The sequence below is a fragment of the Mytilus edulis genome, chromosome 4, assembly GCF_963676685.1.
Source record: "Mytilus edulis chromosome 4, xbMytEdul2.2, whole genome shotgun sequence".
NCBI lineage: Eukaryota > Metazoa > Mollusca > Bivalvia > Mytilida > Mytilidae > Mytilus > Mytilus edulis.
In genome coordinates, this window is record NC_092347.1 from 84,579,486 (window position 1) to 84,607,239 (window position 27,754).

The window sequence follows — 27,754 nt, forward strand, 5'->3', positions numbered from 1 at the left end:
AACAAAACACATCAAAAACGAATGGACAAGAATGTAAATGTAATTTAAACTATAGATATAGGAAGATGTGGTGTGAGTGCCAATGAGACAACTCTCCATACAAATAACAATTTAAAAAGTAAACCATTATAGGTTAAAGTACGGCCTTCAACACGGAGCCTTAGCTCACACCGAACAACAAGCTATAAAGGGCCCCAAAATTACTAGTGTAAAACCATTCAAACGGGAAAACCAACGGTCTAATCTATATAAACAAAACGAGAAACGAGAAACACGTATATATTACATAAACAAACGACAACTACTGTACATCAGATTCCTGACTTAGGACAGGTGCAAACATTTGCAGCGGGATTAAACGTTTTAATGGATCCAAACCTTCTCCATTTTTCTGAAACAATAGCATAAAATATGTCTTTTGTAAATAAACTCATCAAAAATATAACTTGCTTGGTTTTAACGTCGCATGACTAAACGTAAGAAACAAAAGAGGCAACAGATATTTTTAATATCGCAGTCTGCTTCAGTATATTCATAAAATGAAAAACATACACAAAGGGTGTCACTTTTCAGGAATTGAATAATTTAGAGGTTGAAGAGAATTAAAATCCGAAATTTAAAGGCAATCGATTGATGTGGGTTGAACAATCATTTAGTGTTTCGAGTTATTCAACATCTTATTAACAAGTTAAATAAAGTGATTATCACACAAAAGCAGGTTGGAAACTTAACCTAAGACATCAACAACGAGAATTTAATCGGTAGAAACAACAAAACATTTGAAACCTAAAAAGTACAAAATACAACATTTAAACTTAGACAAGGAGCAACACAATCCATTTCAAACAAAGCTTGGGTGTAAAATTTTGAAGAATGATAAGCAGATCCAATCCAACATATGGCACACGTCTTGTAACCAATGGTGAGTACAAATTATGAATTAAGACTCACTAGATTTACATAATTTTAGAAAATAGGACGGGAGTTTGGATATGGCAATTGGAGCATATAGGTGGTCATCTGTCTCACAGATACTCCATAAGTCTCATGATGCAATTCATTTAACAGTCAAAGGTGCGACTTCAACTTTACCACTTTAAACCCTTGTTTCAATGGCTTACTTGTTAACATCAACCTTATGTCAAGGCAATCTTAAAAGGTAACGCAGGCTCTAGCGATATTGTAATAACGGAGAGACATAAGCTCCATATGCATAATTCCTGGTTACATTGTTAAATCTTGCATTACTTCTACATGTTTTATAAACCCTTTTGAATATCTGTAACATCAGGTCACCTTATCTTGTATCTATAATGTCATTCCAATGAATAATTTTTTTCCTATCCAAGATTTGTTTAAATGGAGGATGAATTATAATGATAAAAAACAAAATAAAAACGGGGATTATGTGAAAGAGACAACAACTCGAGCTTACAGCAGAAAACAGTCCAAGACCACCAATGTGCCTTATTGCAGCCTGAGATTCGCTTAACCAGAGGTGGGCTTCAGCTTGCCCCTAAACAAAAGTATAAACTATACTTCAGGAAAATTGACACCACACTAAATTCTGAAACAAACACATGATAAAACATTTTAAAAGACATCACACCTGACCAGCTAATGGTATATATCATTATAACGACTAACAAGCATATGTTTCATTTGTCGTAGTTACAATTTCGAACTTGATTTTGTTTTTATTTTCGTGACTTATCGTTGCATAATTAAGTCCTGAGCATCAAGTCGTGTGTTTCTTCAGTAGAGCTGGAACTGCTAGTCCTTTCCTGGTGACTGAATTCGATCTTAGTATTTAGTCCGATTCCTATAGAATTATGTTATCAATTGTACTGAGTAGATTATAGTTATTTCTTTCTTTAAAGCCGGTGAATCTATGTGTGCTTCACTTAGGAATGAAACAGTAAACACTTTAGTAAAAAACAAATGTATGGAGAACAAAGTTGTAGCTAAATTAAGCCAGCAGTTAAACAAAATTGTGATGAGTAGGTTTATCCGATATTTCCTTTTTTTAATAAGGAATTGTAATTGGACATTGATATGTTTTTTTTAAAGATATCCAAAGAAATGTGAGGGTCAATGTTTCATTTCTTTATAATCCGAATTCTTCTCCTGTTTTAACAGAAGGCTTCTATTTTCATAGATTCCTTTTGCATCTACACCTTTACTAATAAATCATAACAAATGACTTTACAAAGATATTAAAGATAATGCATGTATACTATTGCATGCTAGTTCTTTCAAGGTCTACAATGAAGTGTTTCTCCTGACCCGGAACAAAACCATATTACAGGACTGACTAATACTAAAACGTGTACATCAATCCACAATATATATATGAACGTGTACATCAATCCACAATATATATGAACGTATACATCAGTCCACAATATATATGAAGCCTTAACAGTTACATTGTCCATCCCTGATGTTTTATATGATTCACCATTCTTCAATACTCGGATAAAAATATATTGGTTTTACGACAGTTCTTGAATGAATCATGGTTTCAAAATTTTAAATAAAAGATAAGTGATCTACCTGGATTGTAATGCCCTCACTCAAGTGTTCATTCAAATTTAGATGGTCATACTACCTCAGAAATAGATAACCTGAGCTGTATTTGGCAAAACTTTTAGGAATTTTGGTCCTCAATGCTCTTCAACTTCGTTCTTTATATGACCTTTTTAACTTGTTTGGATTCGATTGTCACCGACGAGTCTTTTGTAGACGAAACGCACGTCTGACGTTAATACAAAATTTAATCCTGGTATCTATGATGAGTTTAATTTTTACGATAGTGGTCTCATTCTCACTTCATCATTTCACCATATCATTGTTTTCGTTATTGGTTTCTTTTTTTAGAAAGGAAAACTTTGTATGTCTATGTCTACACTATGTTCTAACTTCTGGTATTACTGCTGATTAATAGAACAAAATAGAATTGGGCAAATGACAAAACCAGCATAACAGGTTGATAACAAAATATTTTATTTGGAAAATCAACAAATGATATATAACAGTTGACCAACATTACATATAATACTGTATTAAATTTTTAATTGCAACATGTGCTTCTTCCTTCTTTAATTCATGGTTTGTATAATCTAGTATTTGACTCAGGTTTAGTATAAACTAGTAACTAGCTCTGGTTTTGTATATTGTGAAACCATTGATCCAAGATTACTATGTAAGATGATTCTTAATTAAATATATTGAAATTTTACCAATATGTAACATAATAAAATACCGTTAATTAAACTGGCACTCACGGGTAAAATAAAACGGAATGAATTGGTTAGATAAATTATATATCACATGCAACGAGTATCAAAATACTTATTAATGTCTATGACATGATGGTCCATTTTCTTTATATTTGTGGTTTTATTGAAGTTTTTTAAAGTTTTTAAAAGTAGTTGCATATTTACAAAAGACATATATGTCACTGGATTCATTCATCAAACAAGAATTACACTTTATTCTTCCTAAATGGTACATGTAATTGTGTACCAACTGGTTGTTTTTTACAGATAAGTATTTTATGTTCTCCTCTTATATTTAATGCGTTTCCCTCGGTTTTAGTTTGTTATCCCGATTTTGTTTTTTGTCCATGGATTTATGAGTTTTGAACAGCGGTATACTACTGTTGCCTTTATTAACCAATAGTCATACATTTCTTTTTAACAAAACAAATATCTTAAAAATTAAAAATGTGAAAACAAATATTTTATTGTAATTGGCCATACAAAAAATAATTTTCATTGATTATTTTAAAAATGTTTTTTCTTGGTTTGGTCTTGAATGCTTTACAGACTACAAATAAACAATAGCTACCATACGTTTTCATCATCAATTAAGATAATTATAGGATGGGCTAATGCAGGACTTGCCAGTGACGACCATTAAGGAATTATTCTAATCTGGGCATAGGGTTCTTACGATTCAATAAAATTCTGACATTCTTATAATTTAGCAAAACATATATATATATATAAAACAAAATTATCATAGATACTAAAATCAAAATTGTATATGCCAGATGTGTGCCTAAAAAAGGCCCATTAGTGAAAAAAAGAGTCAAAAGGCCATGTAAAGTATACAGAAGAAGATCACTAAGGATTCACATATGTCTTAGGTGATTCCTTAGGAATTCAGAATAATAACAAACTTTTGTAGTTACCATGACATAATCATATCATATATATATTACCTTTTCTAATTCATATGGGCAATATGAATCATACATATCCATTTAAAAATGCAGATTGTGTAAGTCTTAATCAGTGTTACACCATTTTTGCTAAAACTAACAACCACTACTCAAATACCCTTTTAAAATTTCATCTTTAAATTTTGTATAGATGATGGTGCATGGAAAGCCTGCTTATTTATATCATCATGATATTTTGTTCAGAATGCAAAGTTGTATTTAAAGCTTTTTTTTTTTTCTTAAATGAATTCAAGTGAAATATATATCCTGTAGAAGTTGTATGAAAAATCTGTGAAGGGTGATTACTCCATAATCTGCAATACGTTTTTTCAAGTCAATCTTCCTCATTTATAGACATTGTTTCTGAGGGTTTATTCCAGCATAACCTTTCAAAATGCAAATTAGTTAAGTAAACACAAATAAATCTGTATAATGAATGGTAATGTATGATATGCTGTATTTTGTAAACTGATGTATGTGAAAAAGAACAAACATACCACAGTGAAATCAAATAGCAGCGTTACTGGTAAATGTTGTTAATTTACAACTTGTTTAAGCATACAATGATTGTCACAAAAAGTTTGTTTAATAACTAAATACGAATTATGTGAACATAAAATATTAAAGAATACAGTAAATTAAATTTGTTTGATAATTATGCTTCTCAGAATATTCAGATCACGTAAAATAATAAGGAAATTGTATTTTGATATATTTAGAAATTGTTATACTTTAGTCATTATGGCTTCCATTGATTATATAGAAACTCAATTGCCAAACAAACTGTTTAAATCTCTGCCTTATTATATCATTAAAGTGAAAATACAGTAGAATTGAATGAAATTGAGATCAGATACAACCCTTAGCATTCCTATTCATATTATTTCAAGGTCTTTATAAGGTAGCACATGTTTGAACAGAATTGATTGCTAGACATCAATGATACTATATCTGTCCATTGACGAACACAGCTGCAGAGTTATATAAACAACTTAAGTATAAATTATAGCTGGCAAAGATATATAACAAATCAGCTTATATTTCAAATCATAAGTTTTTTTCAGATATAATTGCTGTACTAACAAGAGTGCACACACTGAAATGTCTCGCCTTCTTTACTAATCATTGATATTATGTTGATAGTCCTAAGTATAAAGCTTTATTACAACTGTCACATAAACTTAACATTAACCAACATAGCTAAACAAAGATCAATGAACCATGAAAATGAGGTCAAGGTCAGATGAACCATGCCAGGCAGACATGTACAGCTAACAATGCTTCCATACAGCAAATATAGTTGACCTATTACTTATAGTTTAAGAAAAATAGACCAAAACACAAAAGCTTAACACTGTGCAATGAACCGTGCAATTGAGGTCATGGTCAAATAAAACCTGCAAGACTGACATATAGATCATAATATATTTCCATACACCAAATATAGTTGACCTTTGGCATATAATATTAGATAATAAAAAGACCAAAACTTAAAAACTTAACTTTGACCACTGAACCATGAAAATGAGGTCAAGGTCAGATGACATCTGCTCGCTAGACATGTACACCTTACAATCATTCCATACAACAAATATAGTAGACCTATTGCATAAAGTATGAGAAAAACAGACCAAAACACAAAAACTTAACTATAACCACTGAACCATGAAAATGAGGTCAAGGTCAGATGACACCTTCCAGTCCTTCCATACATCAAATTTACTAGCCCTATTGCTTTGAGTATCTGAGATATGGACTTGACCACCAAAACTTAACCTTGTTCACTGATCCATGAAATAAGGTCAAGGTCAAGCAAAAACTGTCTGATGGGCATGAGAACCTTGCAAGGTACGCACATATCAAATATAGTTATCCTATTACTTATAATAAGAGAGAATTCAACATTACAAAAATTATGAACTTTTTTTTCAAGTGGTCACTGAACCATGAAAATGAGGTCAAGGACATTGGACATGTGACTGACGGAAACTTCGTAACATGAGGCATCTATATACAAAGTATAAAGCATCCAGGTCTTTCACCTTCTAAAATATAAACCTTTTAAGAAGTTAGCTAACGCCAACGCCGCCGCCGGATCACTATCCCTACGTTTAGCTTTCTGCAACAAAAGTTGCAGGCTCGACAATAAAACTGCAAAGTAATATAGATGAAGCAATCGAAAATCTAGACAGTTCATAATTATTAGTACAAACATTCTAACTAGAAACGTAGAAGGATTCTCCATTTCAAATTATCATTGATTAAGAACATTGATCTATAGTTAAAGGCTCTAACTCATCTGTCAATACAACTATTTGGATAAAGTAAATATAATTTTTAATCCCATGTAAAGAAACAGAACTGTAGAACATAAATAACCAAAACAATTGAGATAACCTAGAAATCATCCCATTGCTGATAATATTTGTATTAATCCTCACACAGTCATCATATTTCGGTTGATCTGTGGATTCATCAATATTCCTTAGATACATTATTTCATGGTTTTCCTGGGTACAGGTGAACCAGAAATTTAAATCTTTAACAAATTACAAATTGCCTGAATAATCATAGACTTATGCTATTAACTTCGTACTTTATTTGGCCTTTTTAACATTTTTGTATTCCAGTGTCACTGATGAGTCTTTTGTAAACGAAAAACGCTCATCTGACATAAATATAAAATTGCAATCCTGGTATCTATGATGAGTTTAATTATGCATACTTTTGAAAAACCATGATTTCAAATATCCAGGAAAATATAGTTTTCCTAAATTTCAATAAAAATTGGTACTCATGAAGATGAATAAATCCACAGTAAATGTTAAATGCAACATAATTTTGTACTTGATTCTAAGTGTTAACTTAGTTTATTTATTTGTATTTTTTTTCTCCGGTTTCTGATTTTTTTTAGTCGGGAAGGCTAATTAAAGTATTTTTTAGTTATTATTTTTTTTAATAAACAATTAAACTGCTAATTAATAAGTCAAAGAGTATCAAACTATTTTTATTTCAGCATTTGAAAAAATTATTTTATTTTTGTGGTAGATCACAATATAGATTTTGAAACTTCATATTTATTAAACTTTAAAATGTATTTCCTAGTGGAAAAGGACATGTAATCCTTTACAATTATTCTTCTGAGACAATTATTCAAACAATGCATCTTTTAAGTAAAAAAAGAGTGTCATTGTAATGACTTTTTTTACATCTACGGATATGCTATATTGGAACTTTGTGTCTACTTCCATATACTGACTGTTGTCATTGACAGACTCAGACATATAGGCTCTTCAAAATCTAACATGTAGAAGTGTCTATTGAAGCAATGACCTGTTTCCTATTTTAGAAACTCATGAGCCAGACTGAGCCTTGTTCAGGTAATTGATTTTTACTATGGTTCTGTATTTCTAAATGTAATTTATAAAAAAAGACAATTCTACAACTTCATTACATGATATATAGCAGGTTAAATTTATTTAAGCATCTGAGAGTTAAATATGACATTGAAAAGTTTCTGAGAAATTGATGATAAGATGAAGGAACTTTATTTTCAGCAATGATAGCATTCATTTATTGTAAGCATCTGAGAGTGAACCTACTATTGTTAAATATGGCATTGAAAATTTTCTGGGAAATTGATTATAAAATGAAGGAACTTTATTTTTCAGGAATGATAACATTGAAGAATAGTTGTCAATTGATTTCAAGGCTATAACTGGAGACATATTAAGAAGGTTTAATTCCAAATAATTTGAATAATTCAAAAATCTTCTTGTTAAATATAATTTGAAGAAAGTCTGAAATGACTTTTAAATTGATTTAAGATTTAAAACCAGAAAATAAGTGCTTTAAAAGCATAATGTTCATGAGAGAATTCCAATTACAGCTTCTTCTGTGACAACCAATTAATTTTGGAGATAAAATTAAAACATAAGCTTGAGTGAAGGCCTACAATTGTTTATTCTATTGAACATTATGACTCATCAGTTATAGGGAAACGATCAAAAATGGAGAAATGTTTGCATGCATTAGAAATTATATGATTTAAGAAACAATCAATGAAAATGAAAAAATAATTTTCGCAACCTTAGGCAATGCTGCATTCAATGGTTTCAAAATTTGTATTGTGAGTTTTTATTTGGTATAACCAGTCATGTTGTTATACTCCAGTCCTATAATAAAATTAAAGCTTCTAAATTTACAATTTACACCCAACATATTATTCCTGTCACTATTGTAGACAAGTATAGAAAAACAGGAAATGATTTTTCTAGCTTGAACCTTGGTTTCTAAATTCTTTTTTTAACAATAAATGATAATTTACTAATGGCATGTTTTAATATTATATGATCATTGTGGTTTGTGACTTTGTGTGTATGTTCATATAAAATAAATCAGCATGAATTCACAGTAACACAGCAACCAAAACATCACAAACAGAAGAACCACAATTCTGAGATGATATGCTGTCACTTAGACAGAGGAACTGGCATCCATTCCTAATGACTTGTTTTACAGCTACACTGTAGCAACCATGTAACAGATTGACATTGTAACAAACATGACTCAAGACATTAACAAAGTATCGATGTCATTTGTAGGTGTAGAACCCTGTGAAGATCCCTGAGTTAGGAAAAAGTGGTTTTTAGTTTTCATGTAACCCTTTTTGGACTTTTTTTCCTCATCCCCACCAAACGCTTCATAAGGAATAGGAGTTCTAATTGAAGAGTCATTTTCTCTTCTAAGTCGCTGTGTGAATGATGTCTTTTTCTTTATTTTCGATGATTTGACCACTGTGGGCATATCATAATCTATCGATAAACTGTCTTCTTCAGACTCATGTGTCTTACCACTACTTCTTGACGCTGCTCGTTTATGCTGAGTCTCTAATGGAGCACTTCTAATTTTATTTTGATCACGACTAGACAGAGGCGTGTCAGATGCCCATGAATCATCTGAGTCATCTAGGGGAGATAACTGCGGTTTCTTTTTATTTGACTTTAATTGGGATCTTCCTCCCTTTCCTGCTGATCCTATCCCAGAATCTCGACTAGCACCAGAAACTCCACGATTGTCATCTCCAGAAAATATATTATTTTCATCATCAGAAACATTATCATTACCTGGAAACATGCTCTCTGATAATTTTCTCATTGCACCTTTCTCTTGCTTGACATGTTCATTTTCAGAAAATCTGCTCTTACTTTTTGAAATCTGTTCAGTTGATATTCCGTTTAATTTTAACAATTCTTCTCTGTCTAATAATTGTGATTCTAGTTCCTGAATTTTATTCTGCTGATCTGAAATCTGATTTGATAATTCTAGCACAACTTTCATCTGGCTACTATTACCATGGATACTAGTACTAAGGTAGTCTGTCTCTATGAAAACTTGTCTTCTTCCCTCTTTGTTGTCAAGTTTCTCTGTAAAAAAACAAAACAGAGATAAATTAGAAGAAATTATACAGCATATTTGATGACTTCAAACAAGTTATCTACCCTTATTTGGCAGTTACATTTTAAACCATTGATATTACCAGTATTCAAATGAAAATTAAAAAAATAAATCAATCTTGTTAGAAACCTACAGTCTGAATTTAAAAAAAAGCTGGGGTAGGAAATTTTAATGTTTGATTATTATAATTGTTATTTTTAATATTGGTAGTAGTAATATCATTATTTTCTTAAATTCTTCATACTTTTATTTTAAGATTGGGGAACAGATAATGGCATTGTAACTTTAATTTCTATGGCAATAAAGTTAAATGGTTGCTATCTCAACATAGATAATTTTATTTTTACCATCTTCTATAGAATCCTTCTGCAAAAGCACAACATTTTTCTTTTTTTCCCAATCATTTCTATGAGAATAATTTAATTTTACATGATAAAAGTTTCCCATTTCATATTCATTACGTCGATGTTCAATATAATCTATAATTAATTTTAAAAATCAGTAGTGAAAATTCTTGAAAAATGAATATTAAACTAAAAAACATCTTATAAATAAGATTACCTAGCTATAGATAGAATTCATGTATATATGAAACAAATAAATTTCTTTCACTTATTCTTAGCCAATTTATCCTTTTCCTGACCTATTGATTACTCTTATTTAATCAACATGTGGTTCATTTGATCATAGTTGTTGAACTTGTTCATTAGTCAAAATTCAGTAATGACGTCAAATTGTCTTGCTTTCCTCTGAATTTCATATTGTGACGTCATTGTGAAAAAGGCAACCATATCTAATGACAAAGAACACTTCTTTTTGAAGATCATTGGAAAAGTATAATTAACTTTAACTGAATAGTGTTTAAAAATCATTGGAGAAACAGATTCTACCACCAAATCTTGAGAAATAAGATATTTCTCCACTCTTGACAGTCCAATATTAAATATTTGAAACCTCAGCAAGCCTTGCGTTTTAAATTAGAAAATTGACTGTCTCAAGTAGAGAAATATTGTATCACACGCGATGCAGTGGTAGAATCTATTATAACCAATTTTCATTGACATTTTTTCCATAGATAACTGCTGGTTCATCTTTTTGTTATTTTATGAAGATTTTATATCTAACAAATGGTGCATGAAAAGGTTCTCCGAAAAATCATTTTCAACTAAACTGTGTTACAATCACGTTAGTGTACAACTATGATAGTTTCTACTGTCTCGAAATTTTAAACTTTACGTAAAAGTCATTCACTTTTATTCCGTGCGCAAGTTAATCACCAGGGTTTGTTTACACATCAATTACATCTCCAAGAAATGATTTGATCCTATAATCAAGATATATTTTTCAAATTTGAATACTCTATTCCTTAAAATCTTTCTCATTGTATTTTATAATTTTAATTAAGGATTGGATCAAATTAAAATAAAATACAATTTGCTGACATAAAAATAAGCCATTATAACTAAAAATAACCATGGTGTGGCCTCTAATTAAAATACATTCCACCTGATTTCCTCCTTCACATATATATTAATTTACAATTGTAGTTAGAAATTTCCAATTACCATTTAAATTACGATTTTCCTCTGTCAGTCGATTTATTTCATCTCTTAATTCAAACAACTGTATAGATGTCTCCTGTCTGGCCTCGTTAACTTGGGATGTTAACACTTTTATTCTTTTCTTCAATCGCATTTTCTGTAATAAAAAAGGCAAAATTTATAAGCCTATATTTCAAATGCTCAGTAAGTATTTATATGCAATACAGTAAAAATGTTTAGAAATAAAAATCCAGAAAGAATATCCAATTAAAAAAGAAGATGTGGTATGATTGCCAATCATGAGACAACTCTCCACAAGAGACCAAAAAACACAGAAATTAACAACTATAGGTCACCATATGACCTTCAACAATGAGAAAAGCCTATACCACATAGTCAGCTATAAAAGGCCCCAAAATGACAATGTAAAACAATTCAAAAGAGACAATTAACGGCCTGATTTATGTACAGAAATTAAACGAAAAACAAATATGTAACACATAAACAAAGGCCTAGGACAACACTAAATTACAGGCTCCTGTCTTGGAATAGTAGTTTTAGTATTTAGTTTGATAATTGTAGGAATACTCTTTTTCAATTTAGTACAATGTATAGGAATGAATCAGATGGTCTCAAGACAAACTATTTATTTTATGACAATAGGAGTAAAATTACAATGTAGCAAAATAGTTTGACTTGCAATTAACAGGACATGTTAAAACCTGGCCTATTTACGAAACTATAAAATAAACCAGGAAATATAACTGACATTTACTCCCATACTTTATTTTTTAAATGTGTCATTTTCTTGTTCAAAAGAAAATTTATTCCGTTTTAATGTGCATTAGCATTACACTTTATTGACAATGTGAAAGACAAAAGCAGCCATAAAAATTAAAGATATGCCTTCAAATTTCAACAGTTGTAACAATGTACTTTTATCTCATTTCAAATCTCAACAAAGACTGCATAAAAGTCTATTACATATCTACAAGAATCATTGACACAATATATGGTACATTGCATGGAAATGAACCATGATCATGATTGACACCTTGAAAAGTGCAGTTAAAATCAATTCCCTTGCAACTTGCATGTACATAAGAGTTCTTCAAACATCTCTTAGTTAATCAAAATAACACTTTTGGGCTTCTGAACTTCTGATTCCAAAGTGCCTTTCAGGATTTCCATTCATCAGGAACTCTCAAGATCTCTCAAACTTAATCATCTGAAAGCTAGGCATGTATAAAATATATGTAAAAATATTACGTGCTAAACAAATAAAATTAAAGGAACTAAACGAATATATCCAAATTCACCAAAGCTCAAAATTGCCTGGAGGTGATTTAAAAACCTCAAGTTTCTAACTGTAATACTTTGTTAGGAATTGAACTTACTTTAGCATTGTTTTGGTGATGCAACACCCTTCAGAACACTTTAGGTTTGAAATTTAATTTTGTATTAGGTGCTGACTCTGCCTATATTAATGTGTGTATATGTAGCATTAAAAGGGGTGGATGGAGTTTCACATTAAAAATAATGTTCAAAATAAATTTTTGATGTATATGTCGTGTACATTTTATTATTTTGTACAGGTTATTACTTGTACAAAAACTTTGTAGGTGTAATTAATTGTATGATGCCAAATATAATTGTACCAGTAATTACTTGTACAATATTTGTTGAGAAAAAGATAACAACTTGTACAACACATTATCTTTGAGTTCTGTATGTTTCTTCTTTTGCTTTAAACGTTTTATCAAAAAACGTCTTTCTTTGGGTTTGTACGTTAAGGATTTTTTTTGTCGATTGTGAGATATTTTTTTGTTCTTTTACCATTTTCTCTTATCTATTTATTTTTTTGTTTAATTTTGCACAGTAGATACTAGTCAGTTTATGTATTTATGAAATGTATATTGTGTTCGTTTTTCTTTTCTCTTTTTTGAGTGTGTATTAGTATTATTTTTTAAATGTTAGACTAAAGATTACAGACAAACGGCGGACGCAAAGTAACAACATAAAATAACATGACACTATAAGCAAATTCAGCTAAACAGCTTGTTGCCACTTTTTTTTTAAATTATGTGTAAAGTGACAAAGTCTTTAAAGCAAAAATTAAATAAAACCCTTCTACCATTCATTTACGAACATAAAGCATGATAAAAAGTTGCATGTTATATCATATATTGGAAACTAAAGTAAAGCCTAATAGATCAAATGACCTATTTATTTGCGGAAGACAAGTAAGCATGACATCTTGAATTACACATTAAGGGGGCTCGCGGATATAATTTTTTTTTCTAATATAGGATTTCGCTATTTTTTTCTATAAATAAACTTTATCCTATATACCTAATAGAAAAAGAAAATAAAAATATGGGGTCACTGTTCATTCAAGCTCACAATCTGCCTTCAATAGATGAATGCATTTTTGTTTAGGTACTTTTTTTCTGTTCAACTAATAGGAGAAAAAAAGGGTAATATCAAAAATTAAAAAAGGACTAAATTACAGAAATCGCTTAAATTTTACAATAGTTTAGTTTAAGTACAGCTTATTTGAAAAAAATAATAAATCATATAGGTCACCAATGAGTTAAAAAAGATATTTCAATTTAAATGCCAAAGGGAGATAATTTGGAGCTATTTCAATGATATAAACATTTTTAAAGTCATCTGGGGCCAAAAGGATTTTATTTTTTTGGTTAATTTTTGTACCATATTAGAAATTAACAACTAATAGTGTAACAAATAAAATTTGTAATGAAAAAACAAATGTTTAAATACTTGCTGATTTTTTTGTACTCTCGAGCCTTGGTGAAAAATGATTTGTACAAGTTATTATCTTTTTCTCAGTAAAAATTGTACAAGTAATTACTTGTACAATTGTATTTGTACAGGTAATAATTCGTATGATGGCCTCATACAAGTAGTTACTTGTATAAAATGTTTGTACAAGTAATAACCTGAACAAATTATAACATGTACACGACATATACATGTACATTACGTAAACTTGCAAATCCTTTGGTCAGTAATTACTCAGAAAATATGAAATCTCCCTAAAAAATCTGACCAGCCCCTTGAAACATGTTATAGTTTCATAAGAATTTGTCATTTAGAACTTAAGGAAATCTGACCAGCCCCTTGAAACAAGTTATAGTTTCATAAGAATTTGTCATTTAGAACTTAAAGGGAAACTTCGCAAAAAAATCAAAAATTGATATTATGTTCATTCTGTATAAAAATGCTCAAATTCATAGATATTAAAGTTTTATTCCGCTAGATAAGCGATCACCATCGATTTTAAATTTAGAGTATTAATTCTCTGAGTTCCGCCATTTTGTCCTTCTTTCCCGATTAATGAAACGATATGTCTATAAACCACAAAGAAACAAAACTACAGTAACCGATGTAGTCGTAATTGCGTGTCGATATCTTGTCAATCGTACGGTTGTTTTATCCGACTAACTAACCATGGTCTGTTGTTTTTAAACTTGATATTGGAATTAGGTGAAAAGTCAAAGTTGAAATCATAAATAAGTGTTCCGTGAAAATTGTTTTCGAAAATCTAATTTGTTCATAATTCTTTAAAGTAATAAACCGTTTTCAAATAAATTTTTATCTTCCCTCTTCTGATTACCAGCATGGCTAAAGGTATTACTTCCAAAGGTATTGTGAGGGGTGTGAGGTGACACGTCCAGGTATTCAAGCGATTTCCTGTCGGGCTTGCAAGTTCACGCATCGTTTCACTTCTGCAGGTATTGATCAGTGTACACGGCTGATAACATTTAACTTTCCATTTTGAACTATCAGATGTATAATATACAACTCTGTCTTACTTGTCATTACCAAACTCATACGCTTGTTTATAAATAACATTTCTGGTGTAAAGAATATTATTCATAAAAATATAAATAATACCCAAAAAATAAGATTTGATGAAATTAAAATCTATTTAAATATTTTTTCCCAGGGTGAATTTGGGAAAATGTAATATATACTCATTGTCAAAAGTGAAGGACAGATTGGAACATACCAGAAATATTGATTTAAAAATATGTACGCACTTGCCGACGATTCGTTTATACGACTGGATAGAAAGTTACGGAACTATAGCGCAATTTAAAATATATACATGTATACATTGAACATAAGAAAAAAACATATATTTTGAATAAATAGGGGTAAAAGTGTTGTAAATAGACTAGTCCACGTATGCCAACAGTATGTAATCATCGAATGTCGATAGACTATTGTATACCAGAAGAACAAGAAGAGAACCAATTTGATTTAAATACAGGTCGATGTATAACTTTTGCTTTGGTACATTGAAGTTGGGGACATAGTAAAATCACAGATTTATATTTCAATAAGATTGTTCTCGAACAAAGGAAGGAATTCGTCATCACAATTGTTATATATGCCACTGGACGAACACTAATTATCCCGAAGGGATGTGAATATTTTGCTGGGAAACTTTTGAGTATCAAAGTTTCAAATTAATTTCGGGATTTTTTTTTTTTCTTGGTATTCAATAACAGAAAAAAGAAAAAATTACTTGTCCGCTAAATAGGGGTATTCTTGTCAGATGAAAGACTTTTAGTTATATTTAAAAAAAATAGGGAAATATGACATTAAATTGGTTCTGTCTTTTTTTTAAACATCGTTAAAAAGATGTGTGTCTAAGGTGAACGCCACAAGAACCCTGTAATACTAGTACGAGAGTATAGCATGTAAACATTCCTTCTCAATAATATGGTTGTATTGGAAATCTTTTCATACAGATTGACAACTCATTGTCCGATATGCATGTAATATTTGCCACATGACGCCCATAGTTCTTTCTACCATCATCATCTTATTCTTTGATATTGCTGTCAACATCGATGGTTCACACCCAAACAAAATGGGAGTAATGGACCTTCAGAGCTTCTCCGTGTTATACACTTGTGAAATATATAGACGAAATTTCTGTATTGAAATGAATATACATCTCACAAACAGGATTTTCAAATAACGATTTTGAGTAATCACCTTACAAACCAATATAAACGTATGGCAAGATATAACCATGAAGGAATTTAGTTTTTGTCAGACACAAGAACTCATCACTATCATAAACGTATACGTATATATGCATACAATTTCAACTATCAAGAACAAGCGGTCGATGTCGATAGTTAGTTTTCTAACTGTTCGAGTTAGACATGTCACTTGTTCATTCTTGAAAGCCTTCATATTCCCCGTCTAACGATGGGAACTGTTTCTGATTGTGTTGACTATAAATGCTTGTATGGTAATTCTGTTGTTTATCTGTACAAGCGGTTGCATTTCCTCTCCTTTCACAACAAACAAACGAACGAAACGCTACTAGTCTGCTTTCTCTGGAGCTCATCCTCAATGGCTCTTATACGTCAGGAAACTTACATGTATACTAATAATGATTGTTTTAAGAACAACGATGTATGGATGAACTATTCTAAATTCGTCAATATCAGTTATGCATGACTAAAATATAACTTTTATTACAACTACTGTATTACTTATTTGGATTAATGACGGCTATCATGTTCAACATTGCACAACTATTATCATAGAATTAAAAAAAAAAATCCTCAAAAATCCTTAAAAAAAAATAATGCCTTAGCTTAGATACATGGTATTTTTTCACAAAAAGTTCGTGTAAATGATTGTCAAATGAATTTAATTATGTAAGAATAAAATGTTAAAAAGAAACTAAAAAAAAACCCCATGTATGTTGTATTTTTTTGTCAATTAAAAACTTTAAAATTGCAATAGTTTCATTAGCATTTAAACACAGCCAGATTTGAATACAAGTTAAGAAATTCCGGTAAAGTCAATGATATCAAACAGATGTACAATGGTATATCAAATTGGGTAATATTGCATTTAGTTTTTATTAAAGATTAAAACTACTATTTTTTTACTTCATATTTGAATCTTTACGCCAATTGCCGCTAAGAAAGTAATCAAAAATTGTTTACTTTTATTTTTATACATTTTCGGATTTACGAATCTGAATTTTATTTTCAATTAATTTACACAATTTAATTATTGAATCTTTATTCTCATCGTGTATTAAATCTTAGTGTATTAACATCGTGACATCATACTCTTTCTAATCCTTTCTGTTTATCCTTTCCAAATAACAACATTTATACCTGTGTACGCTTGAACTCACACCTGCGGCTAAATAGCTACAAGGTAAACGAATTGACCTCAAGCCGAGAAATATACAGTGACCTTTACAAAATAATATACACACTCTGCTCACACATTAGTTGCATTGAAATGATTATCAAAACAATAACGGTAAATAGACAAGTAAATAGTAAAAATGTTCAATAAATATTTTATGAATAAAATCTCAACAATAATTAATTAAATTTATTCAAAAACATTTACTAGAGACAGAGACATATAATTTTATAGGAGTTTAATTCAATGAATACAAAACGGTATATGCATATTCATTTTCGTTCATTATTATATTGTGGTTAATAACTACGACCATTCGTCAGCTGTGCGCTTTTAATTACGTATATTGTCGATAAGCTATAAGAGTTAAACAGATTTTATTTTTTCCCAGAATTCAATAAATCGGGCTAATACGTCACGACCCACTCGAGAATTCAACCAAAAAAGTTACAAATACTTGATTTTATACGTTATTAGAAGGAATATAAATTTAAAACTTTGCAAATGTGTTTTTTATGTTAAGATGAACATAATTAGATGATAAGTAAAAAATCGCGGAATTTCCCTTTAAGTAAATGTGAATAAAACTGCCTACTGACTATAAATATACTAAAACCTCAATAAACACGGATCATACAGTAACTTTCTAATTTGGACATAAAAGGTCCCTATTTCTAGCTTAAACATTAGGAGTATTTGACAAAAATAACAATGACTAGACTGGAAATTTGTACTTTAAGTTGAAAATGTGTGTGTACAATGTAATTAAGCATTCTTTTCATGATGTCATGAAAAGCACAAATTTAAAATTTCAACAAAAATTCAATAAATTAATACCTAAGTTTTTATTGATTTTAGGGAAGTGAAACATAAATCCATGTGTTGACAATAAGGAAAAGTCCTTTCCTATTTTAACCTTATTCAAGATCTAACACAGAAAGCATGATAAAATATGAAGAAAAACACTATTACATAAATGCATAGGTAATTCAAATCTAGAACTTCTAAAAAAACTGTTCTATTTCTCAAATCATTAAAATCTAGATCAATGGTAATAAATTAAACACATGATGAAATTCAATAAAATTACTAATAAAAAGGAATTACAGATGTGTTTTAAGAAAAGCATTAATGTTTTTAACTGAATGTCAACATACATCCTTTATTCTAAATGTCAAGGAAATTACAAGATTTATCTATTCACAATGTCTATAGTGTCAATCACGTCAATACTAGCATATTATATGCATTTAGTCTGTGAGGTATCTAATGTTCAAGCTCTGATTTCGTTTAATTACACTTTAGACTGGGCATGAAATTTATAAGTAAACATTCCTGATTTATATATGTTTTCTCATTTAGTCTTTTAGAAATGTCTTATGTTTCAGCTCTGATGACATTTAATGACATTTAAGACTGGGCATAAAATTTATAAGTAAACAAAATTTATATAAGCTTTCTCAAAATAAAGAATTGAAAGAAAATTCTTGCAAAAATGTTATTCAAAGACTTTTATAGAAAATTAAAAGAAAAAAGTAAGCTGGAAAGTAGAAGCAAAAAAATATTATTCGCCATCCACCAACAACCCTACTCCTCCAAAAATACAATGATGGACAACATCAAAGTCTAAGTCTCTCTGGCAATAACCTGATGATGATTAAAATCTTTGTCTTTTCTCTCTCTTTCTTACTTCTTTTTTTGTTAGAGGGGGGGGTTTGATAGTTTCTCAAATGAAATGTTTGATTTTAATTTTTTATGAAAAAAGTTATCTGAGGGAAAGAGAAAAGAGGTTTATCTTAAACAGCTAGTAACAGAATAAAAACAGCATTGATTTTAACACAAACACATTCTTGTTCCTGTGTGTAATTCAATAAACAAGATAAAGCTGAAAAAAATAGCTTGTCACTAGAAAAAAATGAGAGACACAGGCTCACAAAAAAAGTAATCTTTGAAAAGACTCTAATCTTCAATGCATTGGGTTACAATAAAATAGTAATCTCAGAAGGCACTTATCTTTAATGTGGGAAAAAGAAAAAAAGAAAAGAAAAAAAGAAAAAAAAAGAAAGAAAGAAAGAAAAAAGAAAAACTATTTCATATCAAAGAATGATCATGATATTTGAATTCAAGCCAAATGTGTTTTTCCTTCTGATATAGAAAATATGCTCAGTTGCTGTTCAATAAAGACTCGGATTGAAAAAGCCCTCTTCATCTCTTATTTTTTGTTATAACAAAATTATTAAGAAAATCAAAATGACTGTGATACTGATTTGAAATAATGAACTTGATATGTCCAATAATGTTCTAATAAGGAAAAACACTTCCTGATCATTGACCGATGACGAATAAGACAGTTTTTTTTCTATAACATGGTAAAAATTTAATTCAATTTATCAAAAACTGACAAAAATGATGTAATGGATAGTTCTTCCTTTTCAAATAATGAATATTTAACTGAATGGAGTTCTTTATTCTGTAACTAATGGAAATGTGTCAGATCTCTCATCAAAATCACAAAGTAAAAGATGAAACATCGTTTAAATTTGATAGCCCATTACAAGTTTTGACAATCAGATATTAGAATCATCAACAAAGCTCAATGCTATTAGCTAATTGCGATATGCTTTATAAATATAAGTTATATAGTTCACATCTAGTCTAATTTAACCATAGAATACTTCATCTTACAAAATAAGTTATATATATATATAGTTCATATGTAGTCTTATTTAACCATTAATAATGTAAACTAACTTATCGTTGCGGGGCATTAATTTTTTTTGCGACTTTCTTTAGTAAAAATTAAATAGCTGCAAAGTAAAATGAAAAGGGTTAAACTCGAAATAAAAGTATCTGAAAATTGGTTTACAGTGCTGCATCATTTCCAAAATTAATACTTATAAATATCATTATTTCTGGTTATTGCTATGCTACACATTAAAGAGCTAGTGAGAAGAGTAAAGTATGTATTTACAACTACAAATAAATGTTTGTTCAGTTAAAACATAAACAAATTTTAATCAGAATTTTTAAATCTATTTTGTATAAAAAACTAAGGAAATTACCTCCATATTCAAAATGAACCAATTTAGATTTTAGTCCAAACTAACACAAATAATTATGCTTTGTGTAAAATCTGTTTAAGTTAATTATGTTCCCTTAAAAAAATCGGGGAAAACTTAGCATGAGAGAAAATGTACTAGAAGTTATTACTGACAGCTGTTCTGGGAGATCATGCAGACATTATTAATAGAAATGAAGACCATGTGTCCATTAGTTGTATCTGATTTGAAAAACTATTATTCAAAGTAATTTCATGGACTTTATTGCTTACCATACATATACAATATCCAGGCAGACTTAGTTTCCCTTTGAATCAAATGCAGCACAAGCAAGAGAAATAAAGAGTACCGACACGAAACACAGAAAAGAAATAATGGTAAAAAACGAAGCACCCACTTCAAACCAAACTCAAGAAAACCAGGAAATAAAATGTCAAAACACAAATACACTTGAAATAAAAAATGCAGAAAAATTTTGCTCGAAAATAACCCTTTACTACTCGCTTATAAGATGTTGGCCTTATTGACACATATTTTAATAAAATAAGAATGTGTGAGCTTTGGAAAATGCCTCTCAATTCCATGTTCAGTGAACCTAAAATATGTAGGTCAAAACCCAAATATGGCATATATATTGAAAACTTCACATCATTATGGTCTCTGGTGGTTAGTTGTCTCATTAGTAATCATATCACATCTCCTTATATACTTAGTTCATATGTGTACAATGTTTCAAAATTGTATAACCACAATCTCATTGTTCACTACCTTAGCTGTTATATCATTTGTAAACTCAGCCTCAACCAATTGTAATGGATGTATTTATGGGACAGAATAGAACAACATTATGCTTAATAATGGCTGCAATCTAAAACAGACATCTGAATTCCATGAAAAAAATAGATTAAAGACAGAAAATAGAGTTTTTACTAAGTCTGAAATCTTCAGCTCCCATTATTTAAATGGTGAAATGCAATAAAAGAACAAAATGTCCAACCATTATAGAACATTAAATTAGTTACTTAACATTTATAGCTTGTTGGAGTTTTTGTCAAACATGGTAGATAAGTATTCCATTGAGAATTCAAAAATGGAATTTCAGACACTTAATTTTGTATATGAACTGTGAAATCAGGAGATTTGTAATGACAGTGTCACAGTAACAAAACTAACATACATATTTTTTAATTGCATTACATGTTAAATAAACTTCTTGCCAGAAAGTAATGTTATACTTCAATTGATACAAATTAAATATCATTAACAAAACTAAAATAAATGGAGAACACATAGGACACAGATGATGCCCCCCCCCCCCCCCCCCCCTTGAATATAACGGTTCAAAGGGACTCTCAAGAACAGTAAAAGTGACTCCACCCTTATTCAAACTGATCTGTGTTTTGTGGTAAATAGCAATTGTGTATAAGTTTCATTTCATTTGATTTAGACAAAAGTTAAAGAATGGAAACTAATTTTGATGTCACAAATGTACAGATAGACAAGGGTATCACTTCCAACTGCAGTAGGAGCATAAAACATACTTGTGTTTATCGTATTCCTATTTTTATGCCTCAAAGTAATCAACCTTTAGTTTTTCTCAACACTTTTGGTAATGGGTGGAGACAAAATAGTAGGTCACCCCATAGAAGCATAGATATTACATTTTAATAGTAAAATTGAAAAAATCCTACAATTACCTGCCTAAACCCTAATTTCCTGCTGACGAAAACCTTAAGCACACATTTGTGTATGCGTGTCTTCACAACATAGTTTACATAAATCTTTTTAAAGTGCAATTTATACTAACATTACATGCATGTTCTTTCTGTAAAATTATTTATATGATAATGCTATCTTAAATAACATCACAAATGAAATCTATCAAATATGTCCTAAATCAAATAACTATGTCTGCAGATATAGTTTTGACTTGAAATTTATTAATAAGTTAAATTTGAAAAAAATAATTTAAGGTGGATCGGGACTATTCAACTGCCCATAATTTCACGCATGAATTACAATGCACACGAAAAGTATTTGTTGTAAATTCGATATTTATTTTTAAAAATTTTGATTGATTAGAAATGTTAAATCATTGTAGTTATGCCACATAAAGAATATTTTCGTTATTATTTGTATCTGTTAAAGGCTCAAATTGACATTTCACCCATTTTCACCATTTTCCCGCAAAAATTTGGGTTGTAAGGTAAAAAAAAATTCCCTTATCGGTGACCTATGTTTTTTATTTGCTCATTCTTTGGAGCCTTATTTCAGCTTTTCATATTACAGTTTTGGACCAAGTGTCATAGAACGTTTTTTTGATATTCCAATCAAAATATGTTAACACCTCTATTTTCTCAATCATTTCATTAAAAAATGGTCCCTTTTACATACCTGTTTAAAAGTAAAATTTTGAGCTTAAATGGTCCATGACCCCCTATTTTTTTTCGACCAATATGATTCACTTTATGTAAAGAAAAAATAACAAAAAATACGGCACCTCTGATAGAAACTTTCAAATAAGCCTGAGCCACCTTAAGGGCATACGATACAGTTTTGATCCCGTATTTACATTTTGATAAGAAATTCCATACAGACTATTTTTTACCTGATTTAATCAAATATGTAATAAAAAATATACCTTCATGTGCTATTTTTTTTGTTTTAAAAGCTAACACAAATTGCTGTTTGTTAAATAATTTGTAATTTCTGTATTTTATGAGTATCCTAAAAATTTATACATTTTTTATTCAGAAAAAAACTCATATTTATCAAATGTTCATGAATGTAGAAAAAAAACATCATTTTTTGCTGTATATTTATCAAAATTTTAAAAAATTGCACTATTTAGGTGTTCATGAAAATTGGCACACATAATCTTCTCACGTAATCAAACCGAATGTCATTTGAAAAAAGAGGGGTCCATGAACTCGTTTTCAAGTTAAATTTAAATAAGTTGGAATGATAAAAATCAGTCAAACTGAATCTTTTCCCAATAAATCATAGTTTGACGTTGCAAAAATAATTCAATAAATCATCCACATATTTCGATAACTTGACCATCATCTTTTTATTAAATATTCTCCAAGTGGATCTGCTCAAAACTATTTAGTGCTTGAAAGACAACTTCTACTGTGGCCAATGATTTTAATGTTGGACATATTGCCAGGTAAGCATCTCAGATTCCTGAGAGTCTCCAGTTTAAGCTTTAATTGCTCTTAAATAAAATGTTATCTAGAAATTTACCCTAACCTAATTGTAGTAAAAGCAGCAAATGTTTCTAAGACATGAAATGCTTTAATTACAAAATAATGTAAGATTTAAACTGAAACTTGATTCATTGTGGCAGCATTTTTTAATGATTTTGTCAGTTTGTTATGTAACATAGCAATTATTTGGATAATGGCACTTAGTGTAATTTTGTTTGATTAAAGCTTCAGATTAAAAAAAAATCAGCCAAGACAAAACTAAGTCAATGATTACAGTAAAATTAGGTTACATACAAATGTGTGTTCAGTTTGATAGTGAAGCTTGAATGAGTCCGGTATTTTCCCTAGCTATTACAGTTTCAAGTCACATTAAGGGCCAAGGATATTCAATTTTGTGGTTTTGCATATATTCCTGTAAACATGGTAAAACATCAGTAATTAATTGGTTTGACAATTCTAAAAAATTGTGGTTTCCTGGTACCCAAAAAAATCCATAAAAATTGGTATCCAACATATAATAATTAATCCACAGTAGTTAAGATCAACAATTAATAAAAAAATCATTTATTTACCATTGAAACACTTGTTCATTTTTTTAATATCCACATTAACTCTGTGAACACACAAACCTAAATGTGTGCTCAAATATTTTGAAAATATCTAACCTTTCCTTTGTTTATCTGATTGATGAGAGAAAATAAGATTGCAACAGGTATGGCAGACAAATTCTTGGTGTCTTTTTCATATGGGGAACACACCTCATCTAGACCATGATTTATTAATTGGATCAAAACATATTTATCATACTACTGGAAAACTTTGGACAATCTCTTGCTAAAAAATACTGAATCTATTTAATCTCACCTGCTTGTTAAAGTCTATTTAATCTCACCTGCTTGTTAAAGTCCTTCTGTTGTTGATCTTTTTCCTGGTTAATTGTGTCTATAATCTGATCCTTTCCCTTTAATGTATCCTCTACAATGTCATTATGTTCTGTTATTTCATTCTGTGATTGTATATTTACTATTTGTTCTTCTAACATCTGAATTCTATCTTGAAGGTCAAGGTTGTTGCTTTCACTTTCACCCACCTGAAATTAAATCATTCATTTTTATTTTCTGTTTTAAAATATGCTGAAAAAACTGCAATTTAACCAACTTAATTGGGAATATTAAACCTACCTATGTCCTGACATTATGTTTTTGTGAAATCGTTTATGATACCTATATATAATTGCTCCCATCATTGACAGTGAAATATAATAATTTAATCTTCTTATTTCACAGTAAATATAAAGGATGTTTTACATAAGAAAATCTGTCATTTCTGTGGTAACAATATCATTATGCAATGTAAAATCAGAAAATTTGCATGCATTTATTATTGTGAATGTTGAACAATGACTGAATGGACAGAAATTGTGAGATTTTTTATTGCCCTTCCAGGCAATGCTGTATACAAAAGAATGATGTCAAAATTTAAAATGAATTTTTTTCATGTTTGCAATACCTACCACAATAATCAATTGCAATTTTCCTAATAATTTAATCGATTTCGCAAAAATTTCTATAGTTGTGTGTCATGTGGTTTTTTTCTAAACAGAGATAGCTTGCTTTTCAATCTGAGCTGAGGCTCTGTGTTGAAGACCGAACTTTGACCTAGTATAATGGTTTACTTTTTTAAATTGTGACTTGGATGGACAGTTGTCTCATTGGCACTCATACAACATCTTCTAATATCTATCTATACCTTACTTTGAAGGAGAAAAAAACAAATCTGCTTGAGAGTCTATTTGTGTCAGAAAAGATGTTTTCACAAAGTGTCAAATGGTACAGAATTCAATTAGAGGCTCTTAAGAGCCTGTGTTGCTCACCTTGGTCTATGTGCATATTAAACAAAGGACACAAAGGATAGATTCATGACAAAATTGTGTTTCCGTGATGGTGATGTGTTCGTAGACCTTACTTTACTGAATATTCTTGCTACTTACAATTTTCTCTATCTATAATAAACTTGACCCTTTAGGGACGACATCAAAAGTTCAATTTAGGATAAAAAACTTAATTCACATAGTTTTCCCACTGACCCCTCCCCCCCTACATCAATTTTTTGATGTCGTCCCTTAGTTACAGAGGAAAATATTTTGTAAAAATTTTCAAAAATTTACAAAATTAATGAATATTGTTAAAAATTGACTATAAAGGGCAATATCTCCTTAAGTCCATTTTGGTCATGTTGACTTATTTGTAGATCTTACTTTGCTGAACATAATTGCCGTTTATAGTTTATCTCTATCTATAATAGTATTCAAGAGGATAACCAAAACGCTGTGAAAGGCAAAAATACTTTAAAAATTACCAATTGGGGGGCAGCAACCCAACACCCAGTTGTCCAATTCATCTGAAAATTTCACAGCAGATAGATATTGATTTGATTAACAATTTAACATCTCAACAGATTTGCTCTAAATGCTTTGGTTTCAGAGTTATAAGCTAAAATCTACATTTTACCCCTATTTTCTATTTTTAGCCATGGCGGCCATCTTGGTTGGTTGGCACACATTTTTTAAACTAGATACTCTAATAAAGATTGTGGCTATGTCTGGTTAAATTTGGCCCAGTAATTTCAGGAGAAGATTTTTGTAAAAGATTATAAAAATTTACGAAAAATTAGTAAAAAATGACTATAAAGGGCAATTACTTGTTAAGTGGGTCCACTGACCATTTTGGTCATGTTTGACATATTTGTAGATTCTACTTTGCTGAACATTATTGCTGCTTACAGTTTATCTCTATCTATAATAATATTCAAGATAATAACCAAAAGCGACAAAATTTCCTTTAAATTACCAATTCAGGGGCAGCAACCAAACAAGCAGTTGTACGATTCATCTGAAAATTTCAGGACAGATAGATCTTAACTTGATAAACATTTTTACCCCTGTCAGATTTGCTCTAAATGCTTTGGTTTTAGAGTTATAAGCCAAAATCTATGTTTTCCCCCCTATGTTCTATTTTTAGCCATGGCAACCATCTTGGTTGGTTGGCCGGGTCACCGGACACATTTTTTAAACAAGCTACCCAATGGTGATTGTGGTTAGTTTGGTAAAATTTGGCCCTGTAGTTTCAGAGAAGAAGATTTTTGTAAAAGTTAATGACGACAACAAACGCCAAGTGATGAGAAAAGCTCACTTGGCCCTTTGGGCCAGGTGAGCTAATAAAATGGGTTTTACGTTAATTAGAAAATTGAGCTTTGACAACAGATCTTAGATATTGACTGTGTGTGTGTGTGTGTTAAGTAATTCACAACATTTGTTAGAATTAGGGGGATTTATTTAAGAGCTTCAGACACCTTGTATGGTCACTTGACTAGACTCAATTGAAGATCCCTTATTTTGTGTTCTTACTTAGTTTGATGTATACCTAACCTTTCCTTTTATTCATATGCTTGAAAAGTAAAATGTATACGACCTGTTCCTAGCTAGAAAAATTAATATCAATTGTTAAACCACTGTTATTCATTTAAATACCTGTTTCTTTAATTGACTTATTAAAGCATCTCTTTCTACAGGACTGGTAAAATTTGAAACTAGTGAAGTGTTTTCTTTTTCTTCTTCATTTTCGTCAGCACTCTGTACAGATTGTCTAACCTGTTTAATGAGGAAACATAAACTCTATGCATTATCTTAACAATTTACATATATATATATATATGAAGCTACATAAATTTCTAAGTTCACACAACCAGATACAAAATAACAGTGATAATCATTTGTCTTTCATTGCATTATAATATATGTAGTATTCAATTTATTTTGTAAAATGTTTCAAATAGAATAAAACTTTTAGTTCTTTAATTGACAAATAATTCATGGTACTATTTAACTAAAAAACCTGGTACTACCAGGTTTTTCTAGCAAGCTATGATTTTTAAGTAATTCTGCCAATTCTCTTATTCTTTGTGTTGCAGTTTTTCTTTGTTTTGTATATTTTATGTTCAAATGTATACCAAATGTCTATCATAGACATGATTAAGAAAAAT

General features: G+C 30.0%; 1 protein-coding gene across 1 annotated transcript in view; it reads right to left on the minus strand.

Annotated features, from left to right (window-relative positions):
- Positions 1-6,910: 6,910 nt before the first annotated feature.
- Positions 6,911-27,754, minus strand: part of LOC139520821 (interaptin-like) — a 31,104-nt gene continuing 10,260 nt past the window's right edge. The window contains exons 3-6 of the mRNA XM_071313793.1: positions 27,243-27,362; positions 24,606-24,803; positions 11,251-11,383; positions 6,911-9,654 (exon numbers count right to left, since the gene is read on the minus strand). Of these exons, the coding sequence (XP_071169894.1) occupies positions 8,798-9,654; positions 11,251-11,383; positions 24,606-24,803; positions 27,243-27,362 (1,308 nt within the window). The 3' untranslated portion in view covers positions 6,911-8,797. The remainder of the gene's footprint in view (positions 9,655-11,250; positions 11,384-24,605; positions 24,804-27,242; positions 27,363-27,754) is intronic.